Source organism: Oryx dammah, unplaced genomic scaffold (genome assembly GCF_014754425.2).
Source record: "Oryx dammah isolate SB20612 unplaced genomic scaffold, SCBI_Odam_1.1 HiC_scaffold_4, whole genome shotgun sequence".
In the NCBI taxonomy this organism is placed as follows: Eukaryota; Metazoa; Chordata; class Mammalia; order Artiodactyla; family Bovidae; genus Oryx; species Oryx dammah.
The window spans coordinates 70,953,695-70,976,188 of record NW_024070188.1 but is presented as its reverse complement, the minus strand read 5'-3'; the positions used below and the strand labels follow the sequence as shown (position 1 = coordinate 70,976,188).

The following is a 22,494-nucleotide window of genomic DNA, read 5'->3' as shown; positions in this document are numbered from 1 at the left end:
TGTAATTCATATATTTAAGGATTAAATTTACTATATATAAGGAAAAAAATTAATCCTGCAATTCTCAATAAGTTTTATATAATACTATAACATGTTATTTTCCAAACATTTTGTAAAATGTGGCAATTTTTGAAATTTTCTTTAAGACTAAGAATATTTTAGTTAAAGAAACTTTACTGGGGAAGAAACAAAAAAAATATATGAGTAATTTAATGGTCAAACATACTGGAGAGAAATGACTTCTGGTAACCAACCCGTGAGTGCATGAATCACTGTGAACTCTCCCAGTTCTCTCCTCTCTGCCACATGGATGCTGAAAAAGCAAAAACACAATATTACAGTCAATAACATTTGAAAACAGGGAGAGGTCTATAAAAGACAGGAATCTCTAACAAGCAGTAATAAAAGAATAAATGGGCTCTCATAAACGGCTACCCACTCTAATATTCTGGCCTGGAAAATTACACGGGAGAAGCCTGGCAGTCTACAGTCCATGTGGTTGCATAGAGTTGGACACAACTGAGCTTTCACCTCACTTCACTTCGTATATATAGATAATACATAATCTCTTCTGTATATTCAACATATTATCATAGTCTTTTAAAAATAGGGCAATGTCTTTCCTCTTTCAAGTTTCAGTAATTATAATACAATTCCTATGAGTCTGTATATTAAGCCAGTCTCACACGTGGCAGGGCAAGATGGGGATCAGACATTTTTGATAAAATCCTTAGATAATTTTAGAGAAGCCGGAAACATGCATTCTATCTCGTACAAAAGAGTGGCTCTGCCACTATGGCATAAAGTCAATGAGACTGTGATTGATTAAATATCACTCTTCTTATTTTAATCCTTTACTTTTAATATTTTTCTGAAGTGATTAGTCTATTTTCAGTAACACACACAAATGCTATATCTATATTTTGCCCAGGAACCAGAGCTTCAGTTCCACCTTATGTCAGTGGTGGTGACTGATGGTATTGATTGGTATACATGTTTTTTAATTCAGAAAGAAGTATTAGTCACACACTCCATCATTTAAAAATTTATATTGGTTTTTTGTTTGCAGATTATAAACTGTGATGTGTCCATATATCTCCAAGATAGCAAATATCTACTGGAATAGATATTAACAGTCTAACCTCCTCTTTGAATAATCATATTTAGGAGGTGACTGTGCGAAGCTCATAAAAGTAATGTATTTTCCTCTGCACATGTCACAGTGATATTTAAATAACTACTACTACTACTAAGTCGCTTCAGTCGTGTCCGACTCTGTGTGACCCCACAGATGGCAGCCCACCAGGCTCCGCCGTCCCTGGGATTCTCCAGGTAAGAATACTGGAGTGGGTTGCCATTTTCCTCTCCAATATTTAAATAACTACTAAATATTCATTTTTAGTGTAGAAAGCTAAAACTCACATTAAGAAATTCACTATCTACTGTAAAATCTGAGAAAAACTTTTGGACAAATATAAATTGGACCACATAGTGATTTCCACTTCAAGGTCTAAGAACCATCCTGCATTAAGTCTGGTCCTTTATTTACAAGTTGGATTTGTTTGTTTTTCAAAAATAACCATAATGCCATTTCTCAAGTTGCTTTAACATTCTACTGTAGCTTTAAGAAAGATAAAAATGCCATTCCAATTATCCGGGTCATGCATTTACTGCTTCACTGGCCTGGCTGCTCTCATTCTCAGGACTTCAAGTTAGATCTGAGAATTAGGAACATTATTTCCTTTCAAAGATAAACAAACATAGTTGTTACCATTTTAAATACTTAGTAGTATTCGACTATCTAAATGCTCTGAGCTGAGCTTTTTAAAATGATTGAAATTAAGGGTTGCAAACTGGGTAACACAAATTCCGGATAGAAAATTGAGGGTTGGTAACAGAAAAGAGAGATGAAGAGGGTGGCAGCAGGAGGGGCGGTTTTTGTTTGTGTGGCTTTGGGAGAGAAAAAGGAAGCTGAGCCAAAAGAAAACCACAAAAAAACAGACCAGGCTTCTGACTGACATGGCTGTGTACAATAATAGAAGGGGAGGAAGCTGAGCTTTGAGCCAGTGGCTGGAGTGGCCTGTTAGAGCAAGTGGGTGTGTTCTGCTGAAAAGGACCTGCTGTGATAAACTGCAGGAGGGGGAAGGGTAGCAAATTCAAGCTGGTGCATTGTGTGTGAGAATTCTTCCACAGATTGGAGACACACAGTTGCCTTGCACTGGCAACTCAGGTATCAAAGCCTTTTTGCATCACTCAGGCCTGAATAAAGCACTAGTGGTAAAGAATGCGCCTGCCAAGGCAGGAGATATAAGACATGCAGGTTCAATCCCCGCCTCAGGAAGATCCCTTGGAGAAGGAAATGGCAACCCACTCCAATATTCTTGCCTGGAAAATTCCATGGACGGAGGAGCCTGGTGGGTTACAGTCCATGGGGTTGCAAAGAGTCAAATATGACTGAAACAACTTAGCACTGGAACAAGGACCAGAGTAGAAGGATCACAGTCGGCAAGTGGAAGCTGAGACATGTCTCGCATAGGTTGGTGCAGGAATATAAGACACAAGCAGATTTCCCAGGAATATTGAAGGAAACATGATAGTTTTTATTGTGAATGTATAAAAAGGACCAGTGTTTCCTAAACCATGAGGAACACATGGACATCCTTCAGAAGAGATCAGATTTTCAAGATTAGCAAATGATGGCTGCATACACAGAGCCTAAGACTAACTAGATCCAGGATACACTGGAGAAGTGGCAACCCGCTCCAGTATTTTTGCCTGGAAAAATCCCATGGACAGAGAAGCCTGGTGGGCTACAGTCCATGGGGTTGCAAAAGAGTTGGACACGACTTAGCAACTAAACAGCAGGACATATATTCAATAATTAGATGAACCAGTATTTTCTTCTACAAAATAACTTCTTTCTCTCCTTAAACTGAAACTTTACTTTCCATGACTGACTTTTCCATTCATTATAAGGAAACACTGGATACAGAATCAGTTTTGAGCATTTTTCTTGGGGGAATTTTGTCTCATTGCTGGCTAACACAGCACTTCAAACCAGTGGCTTTGGAATGTTTATTGTTACATTAGAAAGTTTATACTGTCTGGAGAAAATGCTTTTTAAAAATGATTTTTTGAAAAATAAACCTATGCAATATTGCTGCATAGTTGTTGCTGCTGTTTGCCATTTGGTCTTTATACAAGGGAGTGATAATTCTTTATTCTACTTACTCAACATTTGCCAGCTTAATGATAGCTTTACACAAAAGCATTGGCCAAAGTTCAAATTCATAGGTTGTAGCTGGAAGCAATAGATTATTTTCTTCATCAAAAGGCAGAAAGTCATCAATAGTTATCTTTCTCCAGCAACCCTAAAGATGAGAAGAAAGGGATATACCACTAGTGATTTACATTATTTTTCACACACATTCTTATATACTGCTGACATTATTATTTACAATTTTTACAATTTTATTTTATTTTATAAAATTTATAATTTTATTTTATAATTGTTATTTTATTTTAGCATCTTATGTCTAATGACTGACCTACTAGTATTGTATACTACTCTGAGAATTTTAGCTTATTATTTTATTTATTGTAATTAAAACATGTCTATATCTATATCTACAGTGTCATTATTTATGAGGTATTTTAGCATATTTTTGGATGCCTCATCCTACATAATGGAATAAATTGAACTATTTCAAAAAGCAAAACCAAAACATCATGCAATCATGGATAACTTTAGGCACAATTAAATAACTTATTTGTAGTCATAATGCAAATTCTCCAAAAGTAACTTTAGTAATAATTTTTTATCCTCATAGGCTCAGTGAGTTATACTTCCAATTACCATATTACTCTTACTCCTAATTAAAGATCTATTTTGAACATAAAATTAGTTAATTCTTTACTAATAAAATCATGATATATTTACATATATATATCACTTCATAATTAAAAGTTTGAGATAAATGATAAAATTAATGATTGTGAGCTCAAACTCCTTTAAACTTCGGTTTTACATGTGAGATTTATTTTTCAGCAGTGATGCAAGCCTTGTGAACTCAAAGATCTTCATAATACATGGCTTATACCTATACCATTGAATTGTTTATAGTCTAGAGAGGGAGGGCATATAGGAATATGCAAAATACAAAATGTAATATGTTTCAAATGCTCTGGAATAAGAAAGGAAAATATGACTAATTTGCTCAGGGGATGTCTTCACAGGAAGTTGACATTTGAATTTAAGCCTCAATGAACAGTATACTTGTCCTAGGTGGATAGGAACAGTAGGGTGAAAATGTCTTCTTTTTATGACATGTGTAACTGAACTCATACTACATTATTTAGTGGTTATGTGACTTTTTTATTTCTCTCTTTATCGATAATGTAGGGCAAGACAGGTTTGAAGGAACAGGTATTTAGCTATTCTCTCTTCTAACTTTAGGTGAAAAACTCAAAATAATACACAGTAAAATTGACTGGTTTGATCTCCTTGCTGTCCAAGGGATGAATACATAAATGAAATGTTATGTAATATAAATATAAATAATTTTTGCATTTGGTATTTTTGGATCTAACATTTTTGCATTTGGTAATTTTTGGACCTAACAAAAGCAGAAGATATTAAGAAGAGGTGGCAAGAATACACAGAAGAACTATACAAAAAAGATCTTCATGACCCAGATAATCACGATGGTATGATAATTCACCTAGAGCCAGACATCCTGGAGTGTGGAGTCAAGTGGGCCTTAGGAAGCATAACTATGAACAAAGCTAGTGGAGGTGATGGAATTCCAGTTGAGCTCTTTCAAATCCTAAAAGATGATGCTGTGAAAGTACTGCACTCAATATGCCAGCAAATTTGGAAAACTCAGCAGTGGCCACAGGACTGGAAAAGGTCAGTTTTAATTCCAGTCCCTAAGAAAGGCAATGCCAAAGAATGCTCAAACTACCACACAATTGCACTGATCTCAAACGCTAGGAAAGTAATGCTCAAAATTCTCCAAGCCAGGCTTCAACAGTACATGAACCATGAACTTCCATATGTTCAAGCTGGATTTAGAAAAGGCAGAGGAGCCAGAGATCAAATTGCCAACATCCGCTGGTTCATCAAAAAAGCAAGAGAGTTCCAGAAAAACATCTATTTCTGCTTTATTGACTATGCCAAAGCCTTTGACTGTGTGGATCACAATCAGCTGTGGAAAATTCTGAAAGAGATGGGAATACCAACCACCTGACCTGCCTCTTGAGAAACCTGTATGCAGGTCAGGAAGCAACAGTTAGAACTGGACATGGAACAACAGACTGGTTCCAAATAGGAAAAGGAGTATGTCAAGGTTGTATATTGTCACCCTGCTTATTTAACTTCTATGCAGAATATATCACGAGAAACACTGGGCTGGAAGAAGCACAAGCTGGAATCAAGATTGCTGTGAGAAATACCAATAACTTCAGACATGCAGAATACACCACCCTTATGGCAGAAAGCAAGAAAGAACTAAAGAGCATCTTGATGAAAGTGAAAGAGGAGAGTGAAAAAGTTGGCTTAAAGCTCAACATTCAGAAAACTAAAATCATGGCATCTGGTCCCATTACTTCATGGGAAATAGATGGGGAAGCATGGAAACACTGAGAGACTGTGTTTTTTTGGGCTCCAAAATCACTGTAGATGGTGACTGTAGCCATGAAATTAAAAGACTCTGCTCCTTGGAAGAAAAGTTATGACCAACCTAGAGAGCATATTAAAAAGCAGAGACATGACTTTGTCAACAAAGGTCTGTCTAGTCAAGGCTATGGTTTTTCCAGTGGTCATGTATGGATGTGTGAGTTGGACTATAAAGAAAGTTGAGCACCGAAATATTGATGCTTTTGAACTGTGGTGTTGGAAAAGACTCTTGAGAGTCCCTTGGACTGCAAGGAGAACAAACCAGTCCATCCTAAAGGAAATCAGTCCTGAATGTTCATTGGAAGGACTGATGCTGAAGCTGAAACTCCAATACTTTAGCCACCTGATACAAAAAACTGACTCATTTGAAAAGAGCGTGATGCTGAGAAAGATTGAAGGCAGGAAGAGAAGGGGATGACAGAGGATGAGATGGCTGGATGGCATCATCGACTCAATGACCATGAATTTGAGTAAACTGTGGGAAATGGTGATGGATAGGGAGGCCTGGCATGCTGCAATCCATGGGGTTACAAAGAGTTGGACACAACTGAGTGACTGAACTGAACTGACTGAATTTTTGTCATTGCATGTAAATGATGTATAAAGGACATTTTTTATTGAGTTTACTCTGCTAGTGCCGCATAATTTTAAAAGACCATCAAAATGTTTAATTATAGAATCCTTGTACAGAAAGATGCCTTTTTGTTAAAATAAACAAGTTAATAAATCTACTTTAGTATAGTCATGCTCAAATTTTAGTATTTTCCACAGTTCAATTCCACGTCATGATAACTATTGGCTATATATATTTATACCCTCTTCCTCCTATGACCAAGCTGAATAGAAAATTTAAAAATATGTTGTATAAATAATAGTTCAAATCACAATTATGAAAAAAATCAAGCAAAGTGTAATCAGAGATGAGAGATTTCCAAAAAATCTGAGTGGTCATAATTATATAAATGAGACCATTTCCCCCTATTTTCATATTTTTTCCAGTTATATAATTTTAGTTTGCCCTATTTCTACTCCAGTAACAGGTGTGGGCTTCCCACTCAGGGCAGAGCTCTGACTTCCACACTTGATCTGAAGTAAACAAAGCAGTTTCTCTCCCCAGCAGAGTCAATGAGAAGAACTGACTTCCATCCTCCTTCAGGAAACAGGAGATGTCTGACCTGGAAGAAACTATTATTTCCATCTCCTACCCATGCAGCAGCATACACCTACCCCTACTCAGGTGGTAACAAAGAGATTGTGAGATAGTTAACACAACAGCACTAGTCAGGTTTTATAAATTAAACTGAGATTTGGAAAAAAGCTCACAAAAGTGATCCAGGGTGTACATTACAAATCTAAACAGGTTGGCTACCTTCTAAAACAGAAATTTTAATTAGAAACCAAAGTCATTAAGGTATAATAGCAATAGCATCCTGGAAACTGTCCAAAATGTCTCCTCATACCAAAACCCAAGAATATCTTAATTTCAGTGAGAAAATACAATTTACAGACCAGAAAGTCAAAATGACAGAGAAGCTGGAATTTTTAGGCTTGAACTATAACTCTGCTGTTAAAATATGCTCCAACAAGTAATTATGAACACTCTTGAAACAAAAAAGAAAATAGAAAATCTCAGCAAAGAGATAGAAAATATAAAAGAGGACAAAATAGAAAATTTGAACTTAGTATTAAATAATAAACAAACCTGTTAATAGCAGGAAGCAAATTTCAGAGAAACTAGTGAACAGCAAGTTAAATCAATAGAAATTATGAGCAATAAGGGAAATAACAGATTTAAAAATTAATATGAGCTTCAGGGACCTGTGAGATAATGGAAAATATATAACATGATATTGGTGTCAAAACACACACACGATACAAACAATATGAATATGGAGCTGCAATAGGTTTGAGAAAAAATTGAAAACTTCCCAAATTTGTCATGAAATAATCTTATAGATTTAACGGGCTCATAATGTCCAAAACAGGATAATGTCAAAGAAATCAACACTGAGGAATCTATACACATCAAAATTCAAGCTTCTAAAAACTCAAGAAAAAGGCAAAAGCTTGAAAGCAGTCTATGAGAAGACATTGCCTACAGTAAAATAGCAGATTGCTTTCCAGAAACAACAGAGGCCAGAAGAAAGTAGCACACTTAATGCTGAAAGAAAAACAATAGTCAACCCCAAATTCTGCACTGAGTGAAAATATTTTTTAAGAATAAAGGTGAAATAAAGATGATTTCAGATAAAGGGAAGAGAGAATAATTTGTCATCAGGCACCTGGCTGAAAAAGAATGGCAATAGGAAATTCCTCAAAGGTGAAAAAAAGAAAAAGAAAAAGAAAATGGAACATTAGGAATGAAGAAAGAGTAAAGGAAAGAGTAAGCATATGGCTAAATTATGAAGTATTCTTTTCCCCTTGAGCTTTTAAAATTATATTTGACATTTAAAAGCAAAAGTTTTCATGAGGGTCTCAACATATGCAGACGAAACATTTAAGACAACTATGTTACAGATAGGGAGGTGTAAAGGAGTCTAAAAGGTAGGTAAAATTATATTCCAGTTTAAGCGGTAAAATGATATTACTGGACTGTGATAAGCTATGTGTGTATACTTTAATCCCTAGTGCTATCACTACAAAAAAGAAATCCTCAAAACACTAGGGATAATAATTTAAAAAGACACATGCAGCCCAGTGTTCACAGCAGCATTATTTATAATAGCCAAGAAGACGTGAAAATAGTCTAAGTGTCCATTGACATATGAATGGATAAAGAAGATGTGGTATACATATATGCAACAGAATATTATTCAACCATTAAAAACGAAATACTGCCATTTGCAGACATAGATGGACCTAGGAATTATTATACTAAGTGGAGTAAGTCAGACCAAATACAAATATCACATGATATCACTGATATGTGGAATCTACAAAATAATATAAATGAACTTACTCACAATACAGAAACACATTCACAGACACAGAAAAAAAAACAAAAAACAAAAAACTTATGGTTACCAAAGTGGAAAGAGGGTGAGGGATAAATTAGGACTATGGGAATAACAGAAACTCACTACTGTATATAAATTAGATAAATAAGGATTTACTATATAGCACAGAGAACTATATTCAATTTCTTGTAATAACCTATAATGGAAAAAAATCTGAAAATTATATAGATATGTATATATATATATATATATATATATATATACGTAAAACTGAATCACTTTGGTAAAACAGTGGTCACAGCCTGAATTTCTGTCAGTACGAAATTAGCAAAATATGTATCCAATTGTCTCCTGCTATCTGTAGGGGAACTGGTTCCAGAATCAATCACATGTACCAAAATCTGGACATACTCAAGTCCTACAGTTGGCCCTCCTTCCTTATCTGAGGATTCAACCAACCGCAGATCATAAATATATGGCTGTATTTATTTTTTAAAAGTAGACTTTTAAGTGGACCTGGGCAATTAAAACCTATCTTATTCTAAGGTCAACTGTAATTATTGTTATGTTCAAGCAATGGAGTACAAGGTAGATCAACAAATATTAGCATAAAAAATGTCCATGGTTAGGGAAAACATATAGAATGATGAATACTATAGGATCTCACTGTTGGTACAGATTATATATAGTGTGTTTACATATATACTTTTAAGAAAAAGGTTTAAGAGGATAAACAGAGATAATTTACTATGATTATCTGGGTAGGTAGACTCATAGGGACATTTCATTTACTAATTTAAACATTTTAATAGTTTTTGAATGTGTTTTAATAAAAGCATATATAGAGTTAATAATGGATTTTCCTGGTGGCTCACTGGTGAAGACTCTGCCTACAATGCAGGAAACCCAGGTTTGATCCTTGAATTGGAAAGATCCCCTGGAGAAGGGGATGGCAACCCACTCTGGTATTCTTGCCTGGAGAATCCCATGGACAGAGGAGCCTGGTGGGCTATAGTCCATGGGGTTGCAATTGCCAACATCCGCTGGATCATGGAAAAAGCAAGAGAGTTCCAGAAAAACATCTATTTCTGCTTTATTGACTATGCCAAAGCCTTTGACTGTGTGGATCACAATCAACTGTGGAACATTCTTCAAGAGATGGGAATACCAGACCACCTGACCTGCCTCTTGAGAAATCTGTATGCAGGTCAGGAAGCAACTGTTAGAACTGGACATGGAACAACAGACTGGTTCCAAATAGGACAAGGAGTACGTCAAGGTTGTATATTGTCACCCTGCTTATTTAACTTCTATGCAGAATATATCATGAGAAACGCTGGGCTGGAAGAAGCACAAGCTGGAATCAAGATTGCTGTGAGAAATACCAATAACTTCAGACATGCAGATGACACCACCCTTATGGCAGAAAGCGAGAAAGAACTAAAGAGCATCTTGATGAAAGTGAAAGAGGAGAGTGAAAAAGTTGGCTTAAAGCTCAACATTCACAAAACGAAGGTCATGGCATCCGGTCCCATCACTTCATGGCAAATAGATGGGGAAACAGTGGAAACAGTGTCAGACTTTATTTTGGGGGACTACAGAATCACTGCAGATGGTGATTGCAGCCATGAAATTAAAAGACGCTTACTCCTTGGAAGGAAAGTTATGATCAACATAGATAGTATATTCAAAAGCAGAGACATTACTTTGCCGACTAAGGTCCGTCTAGTCAAGGCTATGGTTTTTCCTGTGGTCATGTATGGATGTGAGAGTTGGACTATGAAGAAGGCTGAGTGCCGAAGAATTGATGCTTTTGAACTGTGGTGCTGGAGAAGACTGTTGAGAGTCCCTTGGACTGCAAGGAGATCCAACCAGTCCATTCTGAAGGAGATCAGCCCTGGGATTTCTTTGGAAGGAATGATGCTAAAGCTGAAACTCCAGTACTTTGGCCACCTCATGTGAAGAGTTGACTCATTGGAAAAGACTCTGATGCTGGGAGGGACTGGGGGCAGGAGGAGAAGGGGACTACAGAGGATGAGATGGCTGGATGGCATCACTGACTTGATGGATGTGAGTCTGAGTGAACTCCGGGAGATGGTGATGGACAGGGAGGCCTGGTGTGCTGTGATTCATGGGGTCGCAAAGAGTCGGACATGACTGAGTGACTGAACTGAACAGAACTGAACTGAGTATGTTTTAATAGAAGCATATATAAAATTAATAATGATGAATTGAGAATAAAAAATTTCCATTTTGAAAATAAAAATAATTGAATAACTGGTAAGTAATTTGTCATGGCATATGCCTTGAAAACACTGTTTAAAGAACAAAAATGTCACTGGGTGTGAGAGACTTTGTGTCAAATGCTGACTGCAAACTCTACCCAGACTGTGGGTTGGGATATGAAAAACGCAATAGACAGGGTTTATGCAGGTGTGTCCTGCACCCACAGTTGAATATAAACTCCAAATTCTATAATAATATTGTGCTTAAAAAGTATAAAAGTTAATCAGAAATAAAAACTAGCATGCTTTTGTATGGAAAGATAGATGATGATTGGGGAAAACCACTGGTCTCAATGTGTGTGTTTTCTTGCTTATTAGCTAAATGAAAGCACTCAGAGAAAGACTGCCAAGAGCAATACATATTTCAAGTGGAGAGCAATAATGTAATTGCTTTTTTCAAGGAGCCCAAGGAATGCTGACATTGGAAAGTACCAAGGAGACCATATGTAGCTCAGTAGCAGTGTTATCACTGCCAGATGAAAGAAAAAAGAAAACTCTGTTTTATGATACTGTTCTTCATGCTACCTAATAAATTTTTATCTGGTTGATGTCAAAGAACTTTGAGGCTATTCTCTTAGAATCCAAACTGGAAAATAATGGGAATACTTTTACGGGAGAAACAATACACTAGTATAATAACCTGAACTTTAAGTGTCATGCCAGAAGGATCTCATTGGTTGGTTTACTTCGAAGAAGTGATTAAAAGTGAAAACGTCAATCACTCTGTTGTGCCTGACTTTGCAACCCCAGGGACTGTAGCCTAACAAGCTTCTCTGTCCTTGGGATTCTCCAGGCAAGAATACTGGAGTAGGTTACCATTCCCCTCTCCAGGGGATCTTCCCAACCCAGGAATCAAACTTGAGTCTCTTGCATTGCAAGCAGATTCTTTACTGTCTCAGCCGTATAAATGCTTCAAGGGGCAATAAGAAAGAGAGAGGAGAATACATGTAAAAAGGCAGAAGGAGAAATCAATGTCCAGTAAGAAACAAATAAGAAAGTGTCTACAAATGGAAGGGGAAAAAAGGCAATTTGGAGCAGAAATTTGCACAGGGGAAGGAGAACTGAGGTAGGGCAGAGGATGCATCATCTTGAATCAAATAGAAGGAGGTAACAAAGAATGTATGTATGAACATGCTTCTGAAATATCTGCCATGAAAACTGAAGGATAGACACATAAATACTGAATTAGAATTGGAAGAGGAAAAAGCCAGAAACTAAATTGTGTATGTCTGGAAAAGGACATACATAGCGAAAATAACAATCCATTTTACCTTTTCAGAAATAATTTCCTCTAGTTCTGTACTACACCTCATCTGGAAAGAGGTGTTGGCTCAGCCCTACCACCTGGGAATTAGGGGGAGAGAGGCAGAAATGTTTGCTCTTAGCCCAGAAAGAATAGATATCTACAACTAGAAAATCAGGCGGCCATCTCTATCCCATGGACATAGTCTCTCAAACAGCAAAGTTCTTGTTTCTGTCTCTTTAAAAATTGCCTCTGTCTATCTGTTCACTTTGCTGGTGGCTCAGACTGTTAAGAATCTGCCTGCAGTTCAATCTTGGAGAAGGGAATGGCTACCCACTCCAGTACTCTTGCCTGGAGAATCCCATAGACAGAGAAGCCTGGTGGGCTACAGTCCATGGGGTCACTCACACAGAGTCGGACATGACTGAGAGACTTTCACTTTCATCACTCAGTATTTTCCTATACCCTCTAGGGCTACAGTCCAATTTTAAAGAATGGATCAAAGTAGAAGAGAACTAGCAAGAGGTTATTGTAACTTGGCTTCTGTATTTACTTTACCAAAAGAACTGTAGGTTGGGCCAATGGTGAAAATAAGAATATTTTGAACAAAAGCCCTGGGAAAAGCATCAAGAAAGCAATAGATTCATATTCAGATATATATATATATATATATATACACATATATATCCTTATATTAATGAACGCACTAAGTGGATACTTCATACTCAGCGCTATAGAGAAAAGTGAAGCAGATTCAGGGAAGACAGTATCAGGGTTTCAGGTAGGGTGGAGAGTGCTCAGAATGCGTGTCTGAAGTGTTAAACACAGGAGATACTCAGGCATTGGCTGTTATATTCTAAAACAGGTTATCAGCTACTTTTTCCATATGTAAGCAAATGATCATTCACATAATCATGTATAAAGGAAAATAGACCTCAATATTGTTACCCCCAAAATTCACATATATATTCTAAGTAAATAAAATTTTGGAATGCATATTCCTTCTGAATGAAAGATGAATCAAAATAAAACGTTCAAAAGAAGGGAAGCTGTAGTTAAAAAAAAAAACAACAATGATGAGGATTAAGGATTAACCCTTTTGTATGTAGAATAAGGAATAAACAATTATAATATGTGTTCAAAGATAAATACTAGTAGAAATGTTTACCCAGAAATGCTAAGAAAACATTGAAATGAAAGTAAGAGATGCATTTTATTCTAAAAAATCAAAACAAATATAATTCCTTATAATTAAAGTAATAATGGTATCCGACGAGAACAAGGAAAATAGTGAAAGAAAAGAGAGCCCCAAATCCAAATCAAACATAATTTCAAATTGGAAATTAGTGTGTGATAAAAGCAGTTTTTAAAATCAATGGGAAAAAGTAAAACATTGACATAAAATGCTGGGGCAACTGGCTGAGGTTTTTAAATAAAAAAAAAAATAAACCAGTTCTTCATTTCTCACAGTAGATAAAACAAATGATACATCTAAACATTAAAATAAAACTAACGGGAAATATTTTTTCAATTCTTGAAGTTGTACCTTGCTTAAAGGACAAATATAATGTAAAGAAATATAATGACATACTTGACTACATAAAAATTACAAATCACAGTCAGGTGGAGGCCACATAGCTAAAAAGACTAATTTTAAAAGTACTTCCTTTACCTTCACTTTATTACCTCTAATGTTTAAAGCCTTCCCAAGTAGCTCAGTGGTAAAGAATTTGCCTGCAATCAGGAGACAGAAGAGATATAGGAGACACAGGTTCAATCTCTGGGTTGAGAAGATTCCCTGGAGAAGGAAGTGGCAAGTAAAGTTTGGGATGTAAATTGCCTAGGAGAGGAGCCTGGGAGGCTATAATCCATGGGGTTTCAAATAGTTGGAGACAGCTCAGCAACTATACAATAGCAATGTATAAAAGAATACAATTTCATCACAAAACTTTAAATAACCTGTTTTATAAGTAGGCAATGGGGGGATACCAGAGGAATTAAGCAAGTTTGGGCAACTGAACCACAGCAAGGTCATAGTGTGAGAGAATCGGGTTGGAGAGTTGCCTGTGATCACTACACCCCCTCTATTTTTGCACCTGGACTCAAGATGGGCAGGAGAGCATCTGGGAAGCTGATCTCGTGCTTCTCCCCCGACTCAACCAAGGGGTTGGAGGAAGAATGATCCATTCCTTCGGCTTGCACAATAGGAGGCAGCAGTGGGGAAAGAAAGGAGCAAAGAAAGAATACAGGAAAGAGGGGAGGAAACTAATAGTGTTGAGAATCTACTATTTGCCAGGACCTTCAGAATTCTCCAAGCCAGGCTTCAGCAATACGTGAACCGTGAACTTCCATATGTTCAAGCTGGATTTAGAAAAGGCAGAGGAACCAGACATCAAATTGCCAACATCCGCTGGATCATCAAAAAAGCAAGAGAGTTCCAGAAAAACATCTATTTCTGCTCTATTGACTATGCCAAAGCCTTTGACTGTGTGGATCACAATCAACTGTGGAACATTCTGAAAGAGATGGGAATATCAGACCACCTGACCTGCCTCTTGAGAAACCTGTATGCAGGTCAGGAAGCAACAGTTAGAACTGGACATGGAACAACAGACTGGTTCCAAATAGGACAAGGAGTATGTCAAGGTTGTGTATTGTCACCCTGCTTGTTTAACTTATGTGCAGAGTACATCATGAGAAACGCTGGGCTGGAAGAAGCAAAAGCTGGAATCAAGATTGCTGGGAGAAATATCAATAACCTCAGATATGCAGATGACACCACCCTTATGGCAGAAAGTGAAGAGCGACTCAAAAGCCTCTTGATGAAAGTGAAAGAGGAGAGTGAAAAACTTGGCTTAAAGCCCAACATTCAGAAAACTAAGATCATGGCATCCAGTCCCATCACTTCATGGGAAATAGATGGGGAAACAGTGGAAACAGTGTCAGACTTTATTTTTGGGGGCTCCAAAATCACTGCAGATGGTGATTGCAGCCATGAAATTAAAAGATGCTTATTCCTTGAAAGGAAAGTGATGACCAACCTAGATAGCATATTGAAAAGCAGAGACATTACTTTGCCAACAAAGGTCCATCTAGTCAAGGCTATGGTTTTTCCAGTGGTCATATATGGATGTGAGAGTTGGACTGTAAAGAAAGTTGAGCGTCAAAGAATTGAAGCTTTTGAACTGTGATGTTGGAGAAGACTCTTGAGAGTCCCTTGGACTGCAAGGAGATCTAACTAGTCCATCCTAAAGGAGATCAGTCCTGGGTGTTCATTGGAATAGCTGATGTTGAAGCTGAAACTCCAATACTTTGGCCACCTCATGCGAAAAGTTGACTCATTGGAGAAGACCTTGATGCTGGGAGGGACTGAGGGCAGGAGGAGAAGGGGATGATAGAGGAAGAGATGGCTGGATGGCATCACCGACTCGATGGACATGAGTTTGGGTAAACTCCGGAAGTTAGTGATGGACAGGGAGGCCTCGCGTGCTGTGATTCACAGGGTTGCAAAGAGTTGGACACAACTGAGCAGCTGAACTGAACTGAACTATCAGGTTCTTTTACATAATTACCACATTTTATCATTCCCCGTATTTGTTCCAGGACCTATTGCATGCCTATTCTCTTGAGGGAGATGGTCTCTCTGCTTTTATGTACAAGGGACCTTGAGGGGCCCATGTGGCCCTAAGAATGGATTTGGAGATACCAAAGATGAGAAAAGCTTTCTGTCAAGTCTCAGTGAGCACAAATAAGACCATGCCCTTCAGAGATGAGTGCCAGCTAGGGATCTACAACATAATTCACATGGAGCTAGTCATATCTCAGTGCTCAGCAGTTTAGCATTGTTTCCCACATGCCATTCCTCAGCTGAAACCAAAGAGGGAGCAGAAGTCACTGGACATGGGATTGTCTTTCTGATTCCTAGCCCTCTTTCCCAAGAACTATACCATCTAAAGAGGCAGGTTAAATGACTGTGTCAGACTGACATTTCCAAATTGGACTAAATTCATTTTTAAAAAGTTTCTGAATTCTGGAAGGTGTAGGTTTCTGAGGAATCTGTACAGTTAAATAGAAATCACATTTTCTTTGCAAAATGGTATGTAGTGCTAACAAACATTGACCCCTATCCAGGAGGAAATTAGAAAAGATGGGAAGATATCAGTAAGCAGAGCGAGAAAGAAGCTAACAGGGTTGGTTTAGTGTTCTTGCTGACGCTGTTTTGAAATTCTTGATAATTTTGAACTTTGTCCCAACTCAAGTTTAGGCAAATGTGCAGTCGTGGGGCTAAATACTCAGGCATCGACCTCCTAACTCTTCCCATGTTTACTTTCTTTCTATTATCCTACACTGTCCTCTGTGTATCCACATTCTTAATGCCATATCCTCCCTTTCACTCCTCTGTACATATGTAATACTCTGAAGTCTACTCTGTCAAATCTGCCTCCTGATTGGTCAACATAGAAGGATAAAGGAATTTAGGAACTTACTTTCTCTAATAACACTTTTAACTTTCAAGGTCTTGAAAAAAAGGTCTTATAAAAAAATAATAAACTCAAACTTCCATTTTGGATATCAAAGGCTAAGATTCCCTTCTCTACCTTCATACTGTGCATGCTCAGTTGCTAGGTCATGTCTGACTGTTTTACAACCCCATGGAGTCCTCCGTCTATGGGATTTCTCAAGCAAGAATACTGGAGTGGGTTGCCATTTCCTTCTCCAGAGAATCTTCCCAAAGTGAAAGTGAAAGTGAAGTTGCTCAGTCGTGTCCGACTCTTTGTGACCCTATGGACTGTAGCCTAGCTGGCTCCTCCATCCATCCATGGGATTTTCCAGGCAAGAGTACTGGAGTGGGTTGTCATTTCCTTCTCCAGGGGATCTTCCTGGCCTAGGAATTGAACCTGGGTCTCCCACGTTGTAGGCAGACGCTTTTACCATCTGAGCCACCAGGGATCAAAGCCTCATCTCTTGCACTGGCAAGCAGATTCTTTACTGCTGAGTCACCTGGGAAGCCCCTTCCTATGTAATGATCCTATTGATTCCTAAGCATTGGCCTTTCAACATTCCTCACCCCAGGAAGAATAGATGGCTCCGGTTCATTAAGGAGAAAGCCATGTTCTTAGAAAAATACAATAGCATGATTTACTTTCCTCATTGCTTCAAATGTTCAAGAATACTTTTCCTCTGTTACCGGGCCCAACTTCATGGGTATGTGACCTGTGCAGTCACATGGGGCCCCACACTCTGAAGGACCTCATGCTTTGCTTAAAGTGCTGATATCACCATCTTGAAATGGCTAATAACTTTTGAACAAGAAACTCTACAATCCCATAGCTGGGCCTGCTTGTGGCTCTGGGCCTTTAGAAAAGAGCATTCCACCATGATAAACCCAAAGGTGTTTAATATAATCTAGCATTGCTCAATGGGGTGTGAGTCTACTTTGTTGTGTTAATTAAGGGGGTTTGAATTCTCTGCCTGTGCTTCCTACTTTCCCATTTGTTTCTTTTCAGGTGAGGGTAAAATATTTCCTATGTCAAAGTGAGATTTGTTAACATGAAAACAAATATCAAGGTCAGGGCAAAAAATGGATCAGATCAGGCCCTTCAGTAGTAGCAAAGAGAGGACTGGATCAAGAGAGGACTGGATCACACTTAAGCTCAAACCCTGTTTCCTGCCCATGACCCTGATACCACGTCAGAGAGGGCAGAGCCCTATCTATGCACCCACCTGCCTACCCAGCATGCCCACCTGGAAGGTCACAGGCAGCAGAGGACTGCCCCTCAGTGGTCCCAGCAGCACTAGTTTTACAGAGTGAAGTAAGTCAGAAAGAGAAAGACAAATATCATATATTAATGCATATATGTGAAATCTGCAAAAAATGGTATAGAAGATCTTATTTACAAAGCAGAAACAGAGACACAGGCGTAGAGAACAAACATGTATATCAAGGGGGAAGGGGCGGGTGGGTGAATTGGGAGATTGGGATTGGCATATATGCACTATTGGTACTGTGTGTAAAATAGATAACAAACAAGAGCATACTGTACAGCTCAGTGCTCTGTGATGCCCTAAAATGGGAAGGAAATCTGAAACAAAGGAGATACATGTATATGTAATGCTGATTCATTTTGCTATACAGTGGAAACTAGCACAACATTGTAAAGTAACTATACTTCGGACGCCTGGCTCTCAGGTTGCAACAGTTCTGGGTAGGATAGGGCTCCCCTGGTGATGCAGAGGTTAAAGCGTCTGCCTGCAATATGAGAGAACTGGGTTCGATCCCTGGGTTGGGAAGATCCCCTGGAGAAGGAAATGGCAACCCACTCCAATATTTTTGCCTGGAGAATCCCATGGACGGAGGAGCTTGGTGGGCTGCAGTCCACGGGTCGCAAAGAGTCGGACACGACTGAACGACTTCATTTCACTTCACTTCAATTCATAAACATTTAAAAAATAAAAAGCACAGGGAAGTAGTATCACAGAGGATGCAACTGTGTTCTTTTAAATCTCAAGCTACATATGTAAGACTTTTCCTCCAGTAGGTACACAGTTGATAGCCTTTATAAACTGTCTCATCTTCTATTAGCTTCTTTAAAAACAGGTAAGAGAAACATATTGCAATATGAAAGATACACAAATAGTAACACGTGTATAAGAACTTACCATCCAGTAAAGCTTCACCACATACTTTCCATAGCTATTAAACAAGGGCATGTGGCCCTTCACAGCCTTGCACAGAGAGTATATATGTTCCCAGGGCTTCCAGACCAGAAGAGGGGGGTCCCCTGCTGTTCCTTTAAAATAATTGGCCAAAGCACTCCCATTGAATATCTTCCACACAGCATAGATTTCGCTGATAATCCATCTCATTAGCTAGAGGTAAAAACCAGTAGTGTTCATTAGTTATTTTTCAATTGTTGACACTGTAATTTTGGGAGTGGGTGGCAGTTGAAAATCTACTTCCAGTAGTACTATTAGATTCTATGTGTAATATATTCTACATTTTTATTTCTGACCTACAGAATAAAGTCATGTATCTTGCTTTTGTTCTCATAAAATATAATCATAATACAAGCTAAAAATCTTTAGCTAAGAGCTGTCTTTCAGAGTAAATGGTCAGTGATTTGACACTGATCACCATTTTAGCTGTATGTGTGTGTATGTGTGTGTGCGTGTGTGTGTGTGTGTGTGACAGAAAAGGAGAGAGAAAGGAGGAAGACTGAATGTTTCTGAGAGCAACGATGGCTTTATTTTGGAATTTTAATAAAAGATTGAGCTTTGAAAGTGAACGCGTTACTCAGTAGTGTCCAACTCTTTGTGAGCCTATGGACTGTAGTTCACCAGGCTCCTTTGTTCATGGGATTCTCTAGGCAAGAATACTGGAGTGGGTTATCATGCCCTCCTCCAGGGGATCTTCCCAGCTCAGGTATCGAACCCAAGTCTTTTAAGTCTTTTGCATTAGCAGATGAGTTCTTTACCAATAGCGCCACCTTATTGAGCTGCTATTCTGTAAATGTGAGAATTTGAGAAGAAAATGATCCTTCTATGTCAATAAGATCAATTAGATAAACAATGAGACATGAGAAAGAAGTAAAACTCAGCACACAGTTAAATACACTCTAATTCCCATATTCACATATTGATCGGCAGGTACAGCAGTGCTCCAAGTAAAACTCCCACCTGCAAGGTTTTCATCAGGCAGCAAGGCACAGTGAAGAGCTGAACTTCAGGGTATGTTTCACTGCCTGGTTTGTAAGGAGATTAAATATTTGAGTCTGAAGTCATAAGATTTATATTTTTCTTAATTTGGTTATCTAGAAAGCTTCTTGGAGAAGGCAATGGCAACCCATTCCAGTACTTTTGCCTGGAAAATCCCATGGACAGAGGAGCCTGGTAGGCTGCAGTCCATGGGGTTGTTGAGGGTTGGACACGACTGAGCGACTTCACTTTCACTTTTCACTTTTATGCACTGGAGAAGGAAATGGTAACTCACTCCAGTGTTCTTGCGTGGAGGATCCCAGGGATGGAGGAATCTGGTGGGCTGCCATCTATGGGGTCGCACAGAGTCGGACACAACTGAAGCAACTTAGCAGCAGCAGCAGAAAGCTTCTTAAAGGTAGGTTAAGTTGAAAAAGGCAAATCAGATATCCTCTTATGTACCTAGAGATTTTACTATAGAATTATTTTATACTTCCTTTGTGGAATCCAAAATATGACACAAATGAACCTATCTACAAAACAGAAATGGGCTGATAGACATAGAGATAGTCTTGTGGTTGCCAAGAAGGAAGGTGGGGGAGAAATACACTGGGTGTTGGGATCAGCAGATGCAAACTATTATGTATATAATGGATAAATAACAAGGTCTTACTGTATAGCACAGTGAACTAATTTAATATCCTGTGATAAACCATACAGAAAAAATATACAAAAGAAAGCAGATAGAATATATATGTGTATATGTAGAATTGAATCACTTTGCTGTACAACAGAAATTAAAACAACATTGTAAATCAACTACACTTCAATAAAAATAAATAAAACATTTTACACATCCATGGAAAATATGCTAAAGTCTTTGGAATTCATAAAATATAAAACAATTCAGGGATACTTTTATACTACTCAGTATAACCTGACCAAAAAAATAAATATTTTGATTTTAGTATTGGCCAAGATGTTAAAGATAAGAAAGACAAAATGTTTGAATGGATAATAACTACACCCCTATGACTGGGCCTTCAGAGACAATAATGAAAAAAAAAAATCCCTGTTTCTGATCTAACTACCTTAGGGAAGTGGAATAGGTCTACTTATGATGGATAGAACCCAGGGTGGAGAAGGAGAAGGTGAGTTCCCACAGGCTGTAGGACTGCTGTGCTGAAAATCTGTCTTGTATAGGTGAGGTATTGCATTTGAAATGAATCTTCTGATTCCTCCACATTGGCAAGTCAAATACCACCAGACACCCTACTCTTGGGCATGATGTAGGCTCAGACTGGCAACAATGTTATGTTAATTGCCAGGTACATGGATCCAGAACAGAAATGCCCAGATGGTGAGAAGCTGACTACCCTGGTCCATGGCACAAGCAGTGCTAATATTAACATCTCCTCCACTGACTCTCTTGCTAAACTCAATTAAATAACTTCTCTTCCTCTTTGAGTGTCTGGGCATGAAATATTCAGTTATACTAAAATTTGAAGGTGAGCAAGAGCACTGAAATTGACCACCCAGGAGTTGTTTAAGCAGATCCAGAAGGCATTCTTCAAGGAGCTTTTTGGTTCATACTTCCCCAGCCTACCTCACTGCAGAGTAAATGCTCATTCGCTGAAAACAAGTCAAACAGGATTTCATTTTTCACAACCACCGGAGCCTGAAATAAAAATATATATAGAGAGATATTGCTCCTTGGGAAAAATAAAGGAAATTTAGTTTGCTGATATAATTCCGTGTGCTACATACAGGCCAAATTTGATTTCTTTTCTCACAGAGGAATTGGAAGAAATAAAAAAATAAACATTCTATAAGATAACCTCTGATAGAGCTGTGACATTAATTTAATAATGTAATGCCTATAAAATACAGTATTTTAACATAATAAAATGTTGTAAGATGTAACATATGCAGATAAATTTAGCATGCATACACACACACAGAGTTTAAAACCCGATTTGAAATTTAAATAAACCACTCAAGTTAAACCTGAAGCTTAGTTAACATCTGGTAGCTAGAAAAATCTCTTCATCTTGGATGAAAAATATTAACTGAGACAGCTTTTAAAAATCTTGTTTGACTTCAAATCTTGTAATTTTGCAGTCATTATTTAATTTGTATATATTTAAAGTTGCATTTATATATTAAGGTCAGTAAAGGAAAAAGATAATAGGGAAAAATATGACTTGTAGCAAATTTTTTAAATTAGTTACAATTAATATCAACTTTACATATTTAACATACCAAATTAACATGCAAATGACCTTGATTAGCAAAGTAGATTTTTATAGAAACTCAATCATCTGTATAACTAGCACCTTGAAAACTCTATAAAGTACTTTCAAATGTCTGAGAGAAATTTACCTATAACTATCTTGAATTGACTCTTAAGTTCATAATTTACAAGCACAATTTATAAAATTACATACATATAATGTGTCAAGATCATATATATATATATATACATATATATACACATATATTCAGTGGCTTCCCTGGTGGCTCAGCAGTAAAGAATCTGCCTGTCAATGCAGGAGACACAGGAGATGTAGGTTCGATCTCTGGGTCAGGAAATGGCAATCTACTCCAGTATCCTTGCCTGGGAAATCCCATGAACAG

The 22,494-nt window shown here is 37.8% G+C and overlaps 1 protein-coding gene across 3 annotated transcripts in view; it reads right to left on the bottom strand.

Annotated features, from left to right (window-relative positions):
- Nucleotides 1-22,494, bottom strand: part of ADGB (androglobin) — a 185,801-nt gene that overhangs the window by 132,571 nt on the left and 30,736 nt on the right. For 2 of the 3 annotated variants that reach the window (XM_040238642.1, XM_040238644.1), the window contains exons 4-7: nt 21,464-21,535; nt 18,823-19,032; nt 3,232-3,371; nt 227-313 (exon numbers count right to left, since the gene is read on the bottom strand). In XM_040238642.1, the coding sequence (XP_040094576.1) occupies nt 227-313; nt 3,232-3,371; nt 18,823-19,032; nt 21,464-21,535 (509 nt within the window). The remainder of the gene's footprint in view (nt 1-226; nt 314-3,231; nt 3,372-18,822; nt 19,033-21,463; nt 21,536-22,494) is intronic. The other variant, XM_040238643.1, reaches the window with a different exon arrangement.